Source organism: Desmodus rotundus, chromosome 2 (assembly GCF_022682495.2).
Source record: "Desmodus rotundus isolate HL8 chromosome 2, HLdesRot8A.1, whole genome shotgun sequence".
In the NCBI taxonomy this organism is placed as follows: Eukaryota; Metazoa; Chordata; class Mammalia; order Chiroptera; family Phyllostomidae; genus Desmodus; species Desmodus rotundus.
This window is the reverse complement of record NC_071388.1, coordinates 149,889,598-149,907,170: the sequence shown is the minus strand read 5'-3', so window position 1 is coordinate 149,907,170 and position 17,573 is coordinate 149,889,598. Positions and strand designations below refer to the sequence as shown.

The 17,573-nt window shown below is 34.6% G+C and overlaps 1 protein-coding gene across 1 annotated transcript in view; it reads right to left on the bottom strand.

Moving 5' to 3' along the window:
* PSMD14 (proteasome 26S subunit, non-ATPase 14) overlaps positions 1–17,573 on the bottom strand; it is a 93,050-nt gene that overhangs the window by 40,462 nt on the left and 35,015 nt on the right. The window contains exons 4-5 of the mRNA XM_024579834.4: positions 1,673–1,744; positions 1,323–1,442 (exon numbers count right to left, since the gene is read on the bottom strand). Coding sequence (XP_024435602.1) covers positions 1,323–1,442; positions 1,673–1,744 — 192 coding nt within the window. The remainder of the gene's footprint in view (positions 1–1,322; positions 1,443–1,672; positions 1,745–17,573) is intronic.

Genomic DNA, 17,573 nt, shown 5'->3' with positions numbered 1-17,573 from the left:
CAGAAATAGTATTAAAGCTTAAGATCCCTCTATTACAATGAGTAAGCATATAAGAATCACATGTAAGAGAAATTAACAGTTAATTGTATGTGTTTTATATATTCTAACATGAAAAGATAGATACAAATAATAGTCTAATACTCAAATCTAAATCTTTAGTTAATATGTAGTATATTTCTTTATGTCCAGTGTACAAAATAAATATAATGAACATTCAGGACAAAATTAGCAGATCCAAATCAACAAACTATTTAGAGAAAAAATTGTATATTTTTCTATATTTTGCATTATTTACAAATAAACCACATTCTATAGTAACTACTTCATTTAAAATGCTTATTATACATATATACACATATACTGCATCACTTAAAAACAAAATTTATGTTTCTCTAGCATCTACTTATCAAAACATATTTAAAGAGCCTCAAACAGAACAGTTTTATAAAAACAATTTCTTTAACCCAGATAATTTATAAGATCCAGTAAGAGAAAGATTGCATATTAGAGAAAAAAATCTATCATAAAGATATACATACTATATTTTTCTAGGCAAGCAAACAGATGAGAAGTATTATGGGTGTTGTTTTTTGGAAGGTAGGTAGAATGGTTACTGTTTTTTGGCCATTTTAATTGAAATACACACCTATCTATACAAGTCTAATGCATTAAACAAAATAAAAAATAAATTTAAAAAAATCGCTGTTCCAGAAAGAATAAAAAATAATTCTAAACAGGCAGAGCAGATGACTTTCAAATCTGTATGAGTATGTTTCCTCTATAAGCAAACTGCCATACCTGGGCAAAAGTACTGGTGCCATAGTGTTTTATTTCTCTTTTTTCAACTTAACATTTTGAATAGAAGCTTAATTAAGAGTTATGTATCACCATATATGGGGCATTTAAAAAAGGGGCCATATTTCAAAAACCATGGAGACAAAACATGGGAATTACATAATGTATGTAAATTAAAATCTAATTAAGAGTCTAAAATCTTTTGGACTTGAAGTGTTCAAACTAATATCTTCCTCTTTTAGAGTAACTAACATTATAAACTGAGTATCCTATGCTAATTTAAGCTGAAGGTATGAGTAAAGGGATTTAATGTTAGCAGCGTTCAGTTTGTGGACCTACAGGAAATTATAGACTTAAAGCATAAGTGATTTAATTCAATACAATCTAGAAATTTCTATCGTTAATATTATGATGAATTTTTCCTGTCAGAAATAGAAAACATAATGTGATGAAAGTTATTTTGCAAAGAAAAAGAAAGGCAAAAAGAAACACATTTACTTGCAGCAGGCATCCATAAAAGTACTCACTGTTCCTGACTGTGGCATAGCAAACACATCAATCACTCTGACGGTGTAATCGTCAACAAATTCTCCAAGCATCAGGCCCATAACTTCCATTGGAACTCCAGCACGACCATGTTTTAACATCTGTTAAAAGGAAGATGTATGGACTCAAAGCTTTGAGATCTCTGCCTTTTTTTTTTTTTTTGTAATTAAGAACCTAATTTTGTTTGAGTGGAAATAAAATACTCTATTATCAATGTGGCTAAACAGTAGCTTATATCTGAGAGGATTCAAGTGACAAATATTCCAAAGTAAAAGATACAGTAAAAGCAACAAAAGCTCTCTTAAAGCAAATTACTCCATTTAATACTTACTTTTAACAGTGCCAGGGAAGAAATATAGACTTGTTCTGCTGTATCCACTGCAGGAGCATCTGTAGGTGGCCCCTACAAACAAACACATCAATTATCATAAATGCACAGAGTTTATGAGTTTAAAATTAAAGTTACATTATATAAACTTTATTGCTTTACAAGTTTTGGGAAAGTATTTCAAGTATCCCTTTATTCAGGTACAACACAAATAAAACAAATTTGTAATATCAAATCTGTAGAAAACAGATCAAATTTAGTACAAAGGCAAGTGCCCAATGGACTTAAACTTAAATCTTTCAGCAATGTTAATATGCAATACCTCCACTCCGAAATAACTATAATGCACTAATTAGCCATGTTTCTTACCGCAATGTGAATGGAAGCTGCTGCAAGACTAGCATGATTAACTGAAGGATCAATACGAACAGCAAATTCTCTGAGCTTGATTTTCAGCTAAAGACAGCATGTGTATTAGGGCTATGGGATCTCTTTGCAGATGGTATGTATAGTGCTGGGGTGGGGGACAGAAGACTTAATCCCTATGTGAAAGAGCTGTGAACAACATACTCTACTTCACCAGAAGAAACTGTTCTCCCCCTATACAACAACAAATGTAATACAATAAACCCCAGGTGTGCATGAACTGGTTGAGACAGGTGAAGCCAACATGAAAATACTTTCAAATCCTGACCACTACCTTTAAAACAAACATGAGTCTTAATCTTATTACAGACTAAGAAAGATACTATGTTTCTCCCTAAGGATTCTTCATCAAAAACAACAAACCTCTTTTACTGCAAGTCTGTGACACCAAGAAATTTACATGTATCTTTAACCCTCAAGATGACTACAATCATAAATGTAATTCTGCCCCAACCAGGGAGAACTTTTTTTCTCTCTTAATAGTGGGCAGTCTAGGAAATTAAAATGAGATGTGATTTGTAATTGCTAGGTCCAGTTACAAATTATATAACAAACATGTTAGCTCCCCAAATTATGTCAATCTTGCTCTTATAGGTTTACTCACTAAAATCAAACAATTGCTTTACTCATTATATTTCACGCTTATAGGTATATGCATACCCTGTAATTCTTCTTGTCCATTTATTTGCTAAATCTGTGATTTTTTTGTTTTGTTTAAACTCATTAATATTTACTGAGTTTAATAAGTATTAATAAGCATAAAATATTCTATAATAAGTTTTCTCTAAAAACAAAAACCATATGAAAATTACCTGTTTCCTTATGTACAAAGTGGTAAGAAAAACCAAATCCCTTCAATTTTATTGTTAATAAATGTCAGGTAATAATTTAAAAATGGACTGAATTCTTCATCTATTCTCACCTAATGTAGCTTTATCACTTGAGTTTCAAATAGATAAGAATCTCAGAAAAAAAACCTCAAAGGTAAAAGCTAAAGTGCTATCATGCCATCATATAAAACAAGATAATTTTACTGATATAATTTTACTGATCTAAGAAGTTAAGGAAATTTAAGATAAGGACATTTAAGGTAGTGAACTGTGATGACAGTTTTGGGGAAGTAATACTTTAAGATCAGGATAGTGAATACTGACTATATTCACAAATAACTACTTCCTGGATCCAGAGCAACTTGAAAAATGCATATGGAGAAAGGATATAAATTGTTATCTATACTACAGTTCTTAATACAGGCTGTATCAACTTGACAGAAAACATTTTTTAAGAAAAAAAAAAAGGAACAGGGAAATAAAACATCGTATCATCACCAAACTGTATGACTGACAAAGTCCAGAAACCATTTCTGCCATCAGTGAAAGAAGAAACACTGTTTTGTTCAACATATACATAAATAGTACCTAGCAGAGTGCCTGGCACACTATTAGAGAACTCAGTAAGTACTGGTTGAAAAAAAATCAATGAATAAATTGAGGTACAATTTAAATGGGACAGAAATAAAAAATACCCACCACTTACCCTGTGAGAGAGAACAAGCCATGTGCAAGTAGACAGGAAGACCCATAGCTGCTCTCTCATTATTTTCTCCTGACTCAGAAACATACCACCAGAAAACCATGCAGCTGTTTCTTTACTATATGGGAGCTGTTTTTAGAGACAGGCAGCCAGTGATATTTTCTGTTGTCCCTTTCACTCCATCACTCCTTTGTTTCTTCATCTAGTTGGATTAAATTTCCCAGAGAAGAATTTGGCAAGAAGTAGCAGGGAGAGTAGGGCTGGGGACTTCCGGCCAAGAGGGAAGTGTAGGTAGATACACTTTGCCTCCTTGTACACCGAAAGGACAACAACAAATTTTAAAACAAAAAATAACCATAATTGCCAGAAAATCGAACTGTATGGAAGTCCGACAATCAAGGAGTTAAAGAAGAAACATTGATCCAGACCGGTAGGAGGGGCAGAGACAGACAGCTGGGGCAGAGAGGACGCATGGCAAGGTGGTAGCTGGCAGATCAGGTGGTCCCACATTTGTGTGAGGATAAACCAGGAGGACCTGTCTCGCTGGGAAGAGAGACCACATAACCCAGGGTTATGGGGAAATAAAGACTACAAAAACCTACGGGGGTTGAGGCTGCAGGAAAAACTCCCAGCCTCACAGGAGTATGTTGGAGAGACCCATGGGGTCCTAGAATGTACACAAACCCACCACCTGGGAATCAGCACCAGAAGGGCATAATTTGCTTGTGAGTACCAGAGTGACTGAAAGCCTGCTGAGAGCTAAGCAAGGAGCATTGTTCCTTCCCAGACCCCTCCCCAACAAACAGTGCCACAATGCAGTGACATGGATTGCCCTGCCCTAGTGAATACCCAAGGCTCCACCCCTTGCTATGTAACAGGCATGCTGAGATTAAAAAAAAAAAAAAAAAAAAAGGCCCAAATGAAAGAACAGATCAAAGCTCCAGAAAAAATACAACTCAACGATGAAGAGAGAGACAACCTATTAGATGTAGAGTTCAAAACACTGGTAATCAGAATGCTCACAGCAGTGGTTGAGTATGGCCGCAAAATAGAGGAAAAAGTGAAGACTATGAAAAGGGAAATAAAGGAAAATGTACAAGGAACCAACAGCAAAGGGAAGGAAACTGGAACTCAAATCAAAAATTTGGAGTAGAAGGAGGAAATAAACATTCAACCAGAACAGAATGATGAAACAAGAACTAAAAAAAAAAACAACGAGGAGAGGCTTAGAAACCTCTGGGACAACTTTAAATGTTTCAATATCAGAATCATATGGGTGCCTGAAGGAGAAGAGGAAGAGCAAGAAATTGAAAACTTATTTGAAAATATAATGAAGGAGAACTTCCCTAATATGGCAAAGGAAATAGACTTCCAGGAAGTCCAGGAAGATCAGAGTCCCAAAGAAGTTGGACCCAAGGAAGCACATACCAAGGCACATCATAATTACATTACCCAAGATTAAAGATAAGGAGAGAATTTTAGAAGCAGCAAGAGAAAAGGACACAGTTACCTACAAAGGAGTTCCCATAAGACTATCAGCTGATTTCTCAAAAGCAACCTTGCAAGCAAAAAGGGTATTCCAAGCCATGAAAGGCAAGAAGCTACATCCAAGATTACTCTATCTAGCAAAGCTATCATTTAGAATGGAAGGACAGATAAAGTGCTTCCCAGATAAGGTCAAGTTAAAGGAGTTCATCATCACCAAGTCCTCATTATATGAAACATTAAAGGGACTTATCTAAGAAAAAGATCAAAAATATGAACAGTAAAATGACAACAAACTCACAACTATCAACAACTGAACCTAAAATGCAAAAACAAACTAAGCAAACAATTAGACCAGAAACAGATTCACAGAAATGGAGATCACATGGAGGGTTATCAGTGGGGGGGGGAGAACTGGGGAAAAGGTACAGGGAATAAGCATAATTTGTAGGTACAAAACAGAGTGGGGAGGTTAAGAACGGTATGGGAAATAGAGAAACCAAAGAACCTATGTGTATGACCCATGGACATGAACTAAGCTGGAGAAATGATGGGGGGGGGGGTACAGGGTGGAGGGGAATAAAGGGGAGAAAAAAATGGGACAACTGTAATAGCATAATCAACAAAATATATTGTTAAAAAGAGAAGTAGTAGTGAACTACATCATGGAAGGGAGGGAAGAAAGGGAGAGGAAGAGAAGAGGTAGAGAGTAAGAGAGAAGGAAGGGGAGAGGGAGAGGACAGGAAAGGAGGGAGGGAGGGAGGGAGAGAGGAAGAAAGGAAGGAAAAAGGGTAACCCCATGTAAAACAATTTCTATGGGACAGATGGTAGGGACCTCTGTTAGAAGTGAGTATGTAAATATGAGGCTATCATCTTTCTGCATGCTCACCTGTTCTGAATAGCATACAATCGAGCAATGAAGGAGAAAGAAACCCTATTAAAGACATTGGAAACTGAGTTAAGAAAGATATTTAAGAACCTGTATAGCTATAGATCAAAGATGACTCAAGTTGAGAAAAACGTGGGGCCATGGACAATTTACATTCATTGTCTTTGGGCCAACATTCCTGGGAAATAGCATTCTGATGATTTAGAGAGGAAAGTCACTTAAAAATAGGAATCAAACAAAATTTTAGAAAACTATTTGGCATCAGTAGAATATACGAAGGTTTCTTATTGTTGAACTAAAAACAAGACAGACCAAGATGAAAAGATAAAAAGAATAATTAAAGATGCACTGGAGGAAATAAGGATAAAAATAACAGTGATAAAGAATACAAACTTTAATTCTTTTTAATCCTCACCCGAGGACATTTTTTTCATTGCTTTCAGAGGGACGGAAGGGTGGGGGAGAGAAAGAAACATCGATTGGTTGTCTTCTCATACATCTCCCCACAGGGGTTCATATGAACCTATGACCTTTAGGTCTACGGGACAAAGCTCCAACCACCTGATCCACACCAGCCAGGGATAGAATGCAAACTGTAGAAGATATCCAGAATATAGAGTAAAAGTTAGAAATGAAAACTGTTGGAATATAATGATACTATAGGGCTGAAAAATACAGTTGTTCTTAAGGATTAAACAAGAAATGGAAACAATCAATAAGTGAAGACAAAGCTGAAGAAAACACTCTTGAATGAAAAGTCAACTTTTGGACCACTAAATGTCAGGCAATAATCAATGAAGAAAGTATTATAGCTTAAAAAATCTTATGTAAATCTTAATTACATGGACAGACCACAATCTCTAAAACAATACAAAGAGGAAAACTAAATAACCTAAAGACAAAAATGCAACTTTGGATTTTTTTGCAACATTAAATGTTCAGAGTTTTAAGAGAGAAATCCTTAATAGAAAAATCTTATACTCAATTCAAAAAAAAGTCTGAAGGCTCACAAATACATTATTATAATATATAAAGGCTCAGAAAATATGATCCAATGTATCCTCCCTCACAGAAATTCCTGAATTAATGATCCAGCTGAACCTCATAAACCAAAATTAGAATCTTAAAAATGGAAAAACCATCATATAAAAAAATCTGTTAAAACTACTAAAAGCAATTAAAATTACAGATAGATCTAAATGATAAATACCCAGGGTCCAAAATCATGGATATTATCCAAGTAACTATACATAAAGCAATGAACAGAAATGAAGTATAGAGAATTCTTCATTTTACATATAGGAAGGGAAAAACAAGATCTGTTTAAGTGTTGATTTCATTTTAGAAATATGGATTAAAAAGGTTTTTTTAATAACTGAAAAATAACCATGATAAACATTAAAACTGAATATACAACTTAGCAAATCACTGGAGAAGAAGAAGCAAACACAACACTGACATTAAAAAAAAAAACATCAGGGAATCACAAAGGAGCAAAGAAAAATAGCAAACAACATAAGGTAAGATCAATTATACTGGTAATGAAAAAATATAAATAAATTGAAGTCTCTTGTTAAAAGTCTCTCACAATGGGTTTAAGATAGCTATTCATATATATATTGTTTACAACTAAGAAAACAAAAAGATTGGTGAGATGTGTCGATGATATACTTGTATTTCTTTTTGTAAAAGAGGCTGCAATGACCACTATTTTCTTACTCTGCCTTTCCTCAGTGATGGGTTTCATTAACAGATTTCCCAGTATTAAATGACCTTTGTACTTCTGGGATAAGTTGCTCAAGTGTTTTTTTGTTTTTTATTTTACTTGGGATTTTTGTTTCCCTATTCATAAGTGAGATTAGTCTGGCACTTTCTTTTTTCTGTTAAATTTCTCAGGTTTTGTTATCATTATGCTATTGTAGATTTATAAAATGAAAAGTTTTATAATTTCCCATTTTCTGTGTTCTAATAATATTTACATAAATTATCCACATCTTTAAAAAAATTGGAAGATTTCATGAGTAAAACATCTGTCTCTGCAGATGACTTTGGAGCTAACTGTTACAACTTTTCAACTTTTTCAGTGGTATTAATAAATCCAGGTTACCTATGTCTTGAGACTAGATGTATTATTACCTCGTAACAGAGGATCCATTTCATTTCATTTAGATTTCAAAGTTATCACCATAGAATTGAACATATTCTATTTTAATTTTTCACTTTTAATACCAAAAATATACAAATGTTTCCCTACTTCACATTATACTTCCCAAAAGATTAATGACTTACATTTTTAAAAAACCAAATCATAACAAAAACTATGCTAAAATATTGAAGGGAACACTTCTCAATTTCATTCTATGAGTCAACATTATCCTGATACCAAAGCCAGACAAAGATAGAACAAGGAATCTATACACCAATATGCCCTATCAACACTGGTGCAAAAACCATCAACAAAATACTAGCAAACAGAACTCAGCAGCATATTAAAAGGATTATACACATGACAAGGTGGAACTTATGCCTGCAATGCAAGGATGGCTCAACATACAAAACTGACCAATGTAATATACCTTACCAACAGAATGAAGGAAAAAACACACACGATCATCTCAATTGATACACAAAAAGTATTTGACAAAATTCAGCACCCTTTCATGATGAAAATGCCTAACAAACAGAAGGACACTACTTCAACAGAACAAAAGCCATAATGAAAAGCACAGTTCTCCACAGGGAAAGACTGAAAGAGTTTCCTCTAAGATCAGAAACAAAAAGAATCCCTTCTTTTACCACTTCTGTTAAACATAGTACTGAAAGTTCTACTGGAGCAATTAAGCAAGAAAAATAAATAAAAGGCATCCAAATTGGGAAGAAGTATAATGGTTTGCAAATGACTTTATATATAGAAAACTCTAAAAATTCCGTAAGAACAAAAAACTGTTAGAATAAATGATTTCAGCAAAATAGCTGCTTACAAAATCAACAGACAAAAATCAGTTGCCTTTCTATACACAAACAACCTGGGAAGAAGTTATAAAAACAATTCCATTTACAACAATATCAAAAAGAATAAAACACTTAGACATTAACTTAACCAAGGAGGTAAAAGACTTGTACAATGAAAACTACAAAATAGTTCTGCGAAAAAATAAAATAAAGAAGACACAGCTCATGTTCATAAATTCAAAGACTAAATATTGTTAAATTGTCAGCATTATCCAGTGATCTATAGTTTCAATGCAATCCCTATCAAAATCCCAGTAATATTTTTGCAGAAATAGAAAAACTCATCTTAAAATTCATATGTACTCTCAAGTGACACTGAATAGCCAAAATAATTCTGAAAAAGAACAAAACTAGCGGACTCAAACTCCCTGATTTCAAAACTTACTACAAAGCTACAATAATCAAAACAGTCTGATACTGTCATAAAGACAGGCATAAAGAAAACCGAAATAGAATACACAATCCAGAAATAAATCTTCCCACATACAACCAAGTGATTTTTAACAAGGATGCCAGTACCATTCAATGGAGAAAGTATGGTCTTTTCAACAAATGGTGCTGACAAAACTGGATATCCACATACAAAAGAATGAAGCTAGAACAGCATCTAATACCATACAAAAATTAATTCAAAATGGGTCAAGGACATGAATGTAAGACCTAAAACAATAACAGAAGAAAACATAAGACAAAAGGTTTATGGCAATGGTTTCTTAGATATGACATCAAAGGCACAGGTAACATAAGGAACAACACATTGGACTTAATGAAAATTAAAAAATTTTATGCATCAAAAGACACTATTGTCCTGGCTGGGTGGCTCAGTTGGTTGGAACATCACTGTGCACACCCAAAAGGGTGCGGGTTTGATCCCTGGTTGGGGCACGTGCGAGAGGCAATCGAGCAACGTTCCTCACATTGATGTTTCTCTCTCTCTGCCTCCCCCTCCATCCCTCCTTCCCTCTCTCTAAAATCAGTAAACATATCCTCAAGTGTGGATTAAAAAAATAAATAAAATTCTTTCTCCTTAAAAGAAGAAGAAGAAGAAGAAGAAGAAGACACTATCAACAAAGTAAAAAGGCAACCCACAGAATGGGAGAAAATATCTACAAATTATATATCTGACAAGGTATTCATACCCAGGATATACTATAGAAAACTCTTAAAACTAAAAGAACAAAACAAAAAGAAACAAAATAATTTGATTCAAAAATGATCAAAGAACGTGAATAGACATTTCTCCAAAGAAGATACACTACTGGCCAAGCAGGACAAGAAAAGATGTTAAACATCACTAATCATTAGAGAAATGCTAGTCAAAACTACAATAAGATTACACCCATTAGGATGGCTTCTAACAACAACAAAAAGTAGAAAACAAGGATGTGAAAAAACTGGAACCCCTGTGAACCATTGGTGGAAATATAAAATAGTATTGCCACTGAAGAAAACAGTATGAGGCGGTTCCTCAAAGAATTAAAAAGAGAATACCAGTAATCCAGTAGTAATAAGTAATAAGTAGTAGTAAGATCCAGTAATTCCACTTCTGGATATATAGACAAAAGAATAGAAAGCAGGGTCTTAAAGAGGTATTAGTACATCGATGTTCATGGCAACATTATTCACAATAGGTAAAACATGGAAGCAATCCAAGTGTCCACTGATGGATGAATGGATAAGCAAAATGTGGTATAAACACACAAGGGGATATTATTCAGGCTTAAAAAGAAAGTAAATTCTGCAATATGCTGACAACATAATCTAAAACTCCTTAATACTAAAAAAACTAAACAGAAAACCCCCTAAAAAATGGTTGCCCTGTTTATGACAAAAAATCAACACACAAGTTAACAAAATACTAAAACCTTAATGAAAACATGGACAAAGATTATAAAGCAATTCATTACATAACAAACACATGATGAAACATGAAAAATATCAACTTCACTACTTAACCTTCTTTAATTAAGAAATGCCAATGAACACATTAAGACATCATTGTTGTTCTGTTTTTCCATCAAACAAGCTTTAAAATGCCCAGTTTTGGAGAGGGTATAATAAAAGAGATACTCTCAGAATTGTTGGTAGGAATGTGAATTGGTATAATCAATCAGAAAAGCAACTGAGCAATAGATATCAAAAGTCTTACAAGTGCACAAACTTTCTGACCCATTTTTGCATTCCTAGAAATTATGTAAGTAAATAAGAAATATTTGCATGATAGTTCTTTTAAAATAATGCAAATAAACCTAGGAACAAAATAACAACAAATAATTACAAAATATTTTTGAAAGCTCCTTGTTCTGAGATCTCTGCTGTTTGTGGAGATCTTAATCAGCAATATTACCTTAAGTTAAAGGTATGCCAGCCTGTTACTCTACTGAGTATTTTAAACTTAGAATCTTGAAGGATACTCTCCTAATTTAAAAACTAAGACAATGGAGCATGGCTGTTAAGTACATTCATGTGGAGGCAGATGTTCTCCCTTCTTGGGGGAAATGATAGCAATAGAGGTAAATTAGGAATTAATACATAAGACAACCAACCACATAGAATTCCATGGTTGCCAAAATAGAGTATTTTATAACACTTAAGGCTGCAGCTTTTTTTGGCCAGTTCTTGACTGTATGTAAGGGATTCTACTTCAGAAATTTCTTCATTCTCAAAATCTGAGCTCTCAGTGTGGGTAAGAGACCTAAAATCATGATATACAGTAAAGGTTCAAGTTGAAATAACTTGAACAAGGTTCAAGATACAAAAGAGCAATTTTTAAATAAATGAAGAGTTATCAAAGTTCAGACTAATAGTTCTCAAAGCAGTCCTTGAACCAGACACAGCATCAGCATCATCTGGGAATTTGTTAGAAATACACTTTTGGGAGGCAGGGGTAAAATGGGGCAGAGGGCAGGGTGGAGAGATAGAGAGGAAAAAAAAGACCTCACAGACATGGACAAAGTCTGGTGATTGTGGGAGGGGGCAGATGGGGGAAGGTGGAGGAGGGTGTAAAGGGTATAAATGGTGATGAAACAAAAGAAACTGAATTAAAAAAAGAAACAAGGACTTCTGGTCAAGATGGCTAGCCTCCTCACAGAACTACATGAAAATTACAACTAAACTGTGGAACAACCATCATTCAAAACTGTCAGAACTGAGCTGAATGAAGTCTGACAACTACAGAATTAAAGAAGAAACCACATGGACAGAGGGGGAGAGACGCAGAACAGGCTGGTCCCACACCCACATGTGGCAGATAAAAATTTGGAGGGATATCTCAGGAGCAAGTGATCTTAGCTCCACACAGGCCCCCGAGCCCAGGGTTCCAAGGCCAGGAAGATAAATCTCCCTAACTTTTTTGGCTGTAAAAACCAGCCGGGATTGAGGCTGTGGAAGACAGAAACTTCTGAAATGCCAAGCCTCCTCTTAAAGAGCCCCCACACAGACTTAATCAAACTAACTCCCTCTGAGCTCCAGCGCTGGGACAGCAGATTGAAAGGCATCAGAGACAAACAGGGAGGAAATGAATCGTCTGGCACCAGGGAGAGAGCTAGGGGGTCAGCTTTCTTCCAATCAATAGTGCTGGCAGAGGCCCTGTTCCTTTTCTGAGTCCTCTCCCCACAGAGTCAGCAGGTGGGTGCCATATCTCAAACTCCACCAACCTGACTCACACTGTGTGACCCACCCTGGTTATTCTGTGAAGACCTGCACCACTCAACTTTCAGGTCCACCCAAGCTGTTTCCAGTGGCTTTTCCATATGAATGGCTTGTCTTGGACCATGGTTCAGTTTTTCCTAAATTGTCTCCAACAAGCAGCATCTGGCTTCAGGGAGACCCACACCTATTGCTAAGTTGACCCAGGCCTGGCACTAGCAGTAGCCAGCCTTGGTTCACAGCTTGGCCTCACCTGGGTATTGTCAAGCCCAGCACAAGTAGCAGCCATCTTCAGATTGCTTTGTAGCTAATGCTGTGTGGCCCAGGCAAACACAGGCAATGGTTGAACTTGGATATATTAACAGCAATCAAGGCTCAACTATAAGAGGAGGGAATGCACAGCCCACATAGTGGGTGCACCTTGAGTACCCAGCTTGGGTAACAGGGGAGGCTATACCACTTGACCCTTCAGGACACCTACTGCATTAAGTCACTCTATAAAGCCAGGGTTACACAGTAGCTCTGCCTAATACATAAAAATAAACACAGGAAGGCTGCAAAAAGGAGACAAAGAAACATGGCCCAAATGAAAGACCAGACCAAAACTCCAGAAAAAGAACTAAACAAAATGGAGAAAAGTAATATATCAGATGCAGAGTTCAAAACACTGGTTATAAGGATGCTTAAGGAACTTAGTACCTCAAAAGCATAAAAAAAGACACAGTCAGAAATGAAGGATACACTAATTGAAATAAAGAACAATTAACAGGAAATCAACAGTAAAGTGGATGAAGCCGAAAATCAAATCAGCAATTTGGAATATAAGGAAGCAAAAAATAACCAATCAGATCAGCAAGAAGAAAACAGAATCAAAAAAAAAAAAATGAGGATAGGGTAAGGAGCTTCTGTGACAACTTCAAACAAACATTTGCATCACAGGGGTGCTAGAAGGAGAAGAGGAAGAGTGAGAAAGTGGAAACCTATTTAAAGAAATAATGAAAGAATTCCCTAACTTGGTGAAGGGAATAGACATACATGTCCAGGAAGCACAGAGTAGCAAACAGGATGGACCCAAAGAGGTCCACTCCAAGACACATTATAATTAAAATGCCAAACGTTAAAAGAGAGAATCTTGAAAGCAGCAAGAGAAAAGCAGTTAGTTACCTACAAGGGAGCTCCCATAAGACTGTCAGTTGATTTCTCAAAAGAAACTTTGCAGGCTACAAGGGATTGGCAAGTATTCAAAGTGATGAAAAGCAAGGGCCTACAACCAACATTCTTCTACCCAGCAAAACTATCATTTAGAACCAAAAGGCAGATAAAGAGCTTCCCAGACAAGAAAAAGCTAAGGGAGTTCATCACCAAACCAGTATTATATGAAACGTTAAAGGGTCTTCTTTAGGAAGAAAAAAAATATGAACAATAAAATGGATATACATATCTATCAACAATTGAATCTCAAAACCAAAATAAACAAGCAAAACAGAAACAGAACCATAGATACATTTACAGCATAGGGAATAGAGTAGTCAAAGAACAAAAAGAAAAAGAAATGCACCATCTTACTGAATCAGAAAATCTGGCAGCAAAGCTCACAAATCTGGATTTTGAAAAAGCACTGTGATTCCAATGCTGGCTAAACTGGAGACCACTAATTTAGACTACATAGCCTGTAGGACTATGGCTAATGGAATCAATTTGGGTTCAATATAATAATAACCTTATATTGGTCCAAGCTGTCTAAAGAAGAGTTGAAGTTAATAAGCTTCTTGTAATTGGAGTTATTGAAACACAACTGTTCAAATTTATGAAATGTTATAGAAACAGCTCAAACAATAAATAGCAAATTAAGGCAGATCATGTTTTTTAGGTTCCCTCCTAACTTACCAATCATCATATTGTCTCCCAAAGAAAATACCTTAAATCAATCATCTTCAAACATGAAACTTACCATGTTTCTCTACAAACTAACTTACCCAACTTACAATTCTAATTATCTTGAGTCTCAAACTAGAAACATATGCAAATTTTTTGGGGGGTTTCCTTTAGTCCTTACTTGAATATATCACCAAGTTCTATCAGTGTGACAGAGATTTTACACTGATTTACCAGAGATTTCAAAAACTATTCTTTATATAAGAGAGTTTCAAGAAAATACCATCCAAAGAGTTCACTCCTAGTCAAGTAAGTTCAGAATATACTGCATATGTACCCTACCTCCCAAACACAGGGTCCAACACAAATAACAACCCTTTTTATCACAAAATCTTTTTTCCACAAAATCATAAGCATGTAATTCTCTAACATAAAAATATCATACTCAAGGATACTACATGACATTTTAGGTGAAATGTTCAAATTAAAACTACTAAGTATTATACCCTATATTACTACCCTACCAACCACACTCAAGCAGGCACTTCTGCTGGACCTTGTATATGTTGTATACTAGAATATTAAAGGTTTTAAGAAAAATTCTGCAGTGGAAAAAAAATGTTTATCTTTGTTTAACCTAAAGTTTTGCAAGTCATTCCAAGGGCCAAATGGTGTTCTCAGAGAAACTCGGGAATTACTTTTCCAGATTCTGAAAAATTTATCATTTTTCAAATGTGAAGGCAGAGATCAATCCCAGGCTCCAAAGAATACTTAAGTACTTACAATGTGCCTAGCACTTTAACTGTATGGCTAAATGAAGGTTTCAAGAAGCTTATGGTGTAGTTAAAAAGGCAGACAAAAACATATATTGGCATAAACCATCAGGACTAAAATGCAATTTCTGACTTCTAGCAATGTGCTCTTTCCACTACCACATACCATCCCATTTTCAGATGCCCAAATCCACTTTTATTCTAAAAGCTTAATTCCTTTCCTTTCTATACAATTTTAGAATTCTCTGCCACCTGGAACCATTTCCTATTAAAGAAAATGGAAATAAGACTTGGGACATTGTTCCTACCCAAAAGTAGTTAGTATGCTCACTGAGAACAGGGAACACTTAAAGAGCCTCCTTATATTTTCTGAAATCTAGATGGGTATGTTGGGCTTTGCAGAGTAAAACACACTACTGTATTTATTTATAAGACAGTACATACCCTACTATGAAAATAAAAATATTCGCATTTATTAAAATATATTGTAGAAAATTTAAGTCACACCAATCATGTGGGCCAGTTTCTTTAAATCACATGTAATGACAAATTCTACATGTCCCAAGCATAGAATTAAAAAATATCTGAATAAATATAGAGAATTTGAACTACTTGAACCATTTTTCATTTACTGACAACTTATGCTTAAGAGCTTACGCTTAAGAGCTTACGCTTAAAAGCTGGATAAACTAAGGTGAAAACTGTACAATATAAATCAAATGAAAACCTAGGCCCAACTATTTTTGAATTTTAAAAATTGGCTTAGGCTATTACTATTACAAAAATAAATATAGAGGAAATGTTTTCTTCCTGGTGCTTAATCAACAGTATAGCTCTAAAATTATCAGTTTATATAGTGTGTGAACTACTCAAGTTAACTCTGCTGACCTTATAAAAATTATTTTACCACCATAATAAACAAGTACACAAAATAATTTTTTGGAGATTGAACATGATATAACAAACTTCAAGGTCCTTTAATAACAAATGTAAGAATAACTGAAGGCACTGATATAACTAAAATGGCATTAAGCAAAAGAAAAAATAAAACAACTAAAGAAAACTGGTCTTTATTTCACACCATGCCACTATAAAACAGAAACACACACATCACTTACAACAGATAAACAAAACAAACCTCTAAATGTTCTGCAACTTTTTAGTCTAATAGAAACTTAAAATTAAAATAATTACTTTTGCTATATATTTCTTAATACTTAATTCCTACAGGCAACTTTGAAATCACTTCGGTAAGTCTGACTCTTTAAAACTAAGTTTGTATTAAAAGGGGAGAAACCCATTCCTTTCAAATGACTAAGATTCTAAGTCAGCTATCTAACAGAACAGAACCGGGGGATAAATAGCTGAGCCACTGGCATGAGGAGTGACACCAATCTTTATAAATACATGAAAATCTACACAACCAGTGAGATTATTACATATACTGGACTCCACAGAAGCATCAAACTTCCCTCTGTACAGTAAATTTAGATCTGCCACATATAGTAAAATGGATATTATCCAGGTCCACAAATTTTAAGTATGGTCAAATTAAATGAGACATGGGGTGGGTCCCCCAACCCCCTACCCCTATTTAGAAGGTTAAAATCTGATCCAGCATAAAAAGGTGTGACTTCTACTTGGGTAGCCCTTGTTGACTAAGTGTTAAAAAAAAAAAAAGAAAAGGCATTTGCCATTATAACAGGATAAAAACTAACGCCTCAAAGTGTTACCTACTCAGGCCCTTTAACAAATTTGTTAACACTATTAGTTATATTACTCCACCTTTCTCTTAGTGTGAACTGGTATCAATTACTTAGCCAATTTTATTATGTTATTAAAATACCTGATTAAACATGAACCAAAGTGTCAGTTGAAAGAAATGTAAAATAAAGGGTGTCACTGAACTTCAACACTCCAAAAATAACTGAAATTATAAAGTTATTTTGATAAATGACATCAAACATTTCAAAATTTGTAAAAAAAATTACTGTAGGAGTAAATATTACATAGGACTTACATTTATACTTATATTTAGTCTGGCATTATAGAATTATGTTTAAAGGTCTATTGAAATATGTATTTTTCAACAGAGAACACAAATTTTATAATAAAGGTGACTATTTTAAAAAACAAAATAAAACATATTGAATAGTTAACAGAAAATAATTCTAAAATTTATGATCTCCAACATAACACTCAACAAATTGTCAAATTTTAAAAATTTTAATGCAACTAGCACCTTCAGTTTCCTCAATTAAAA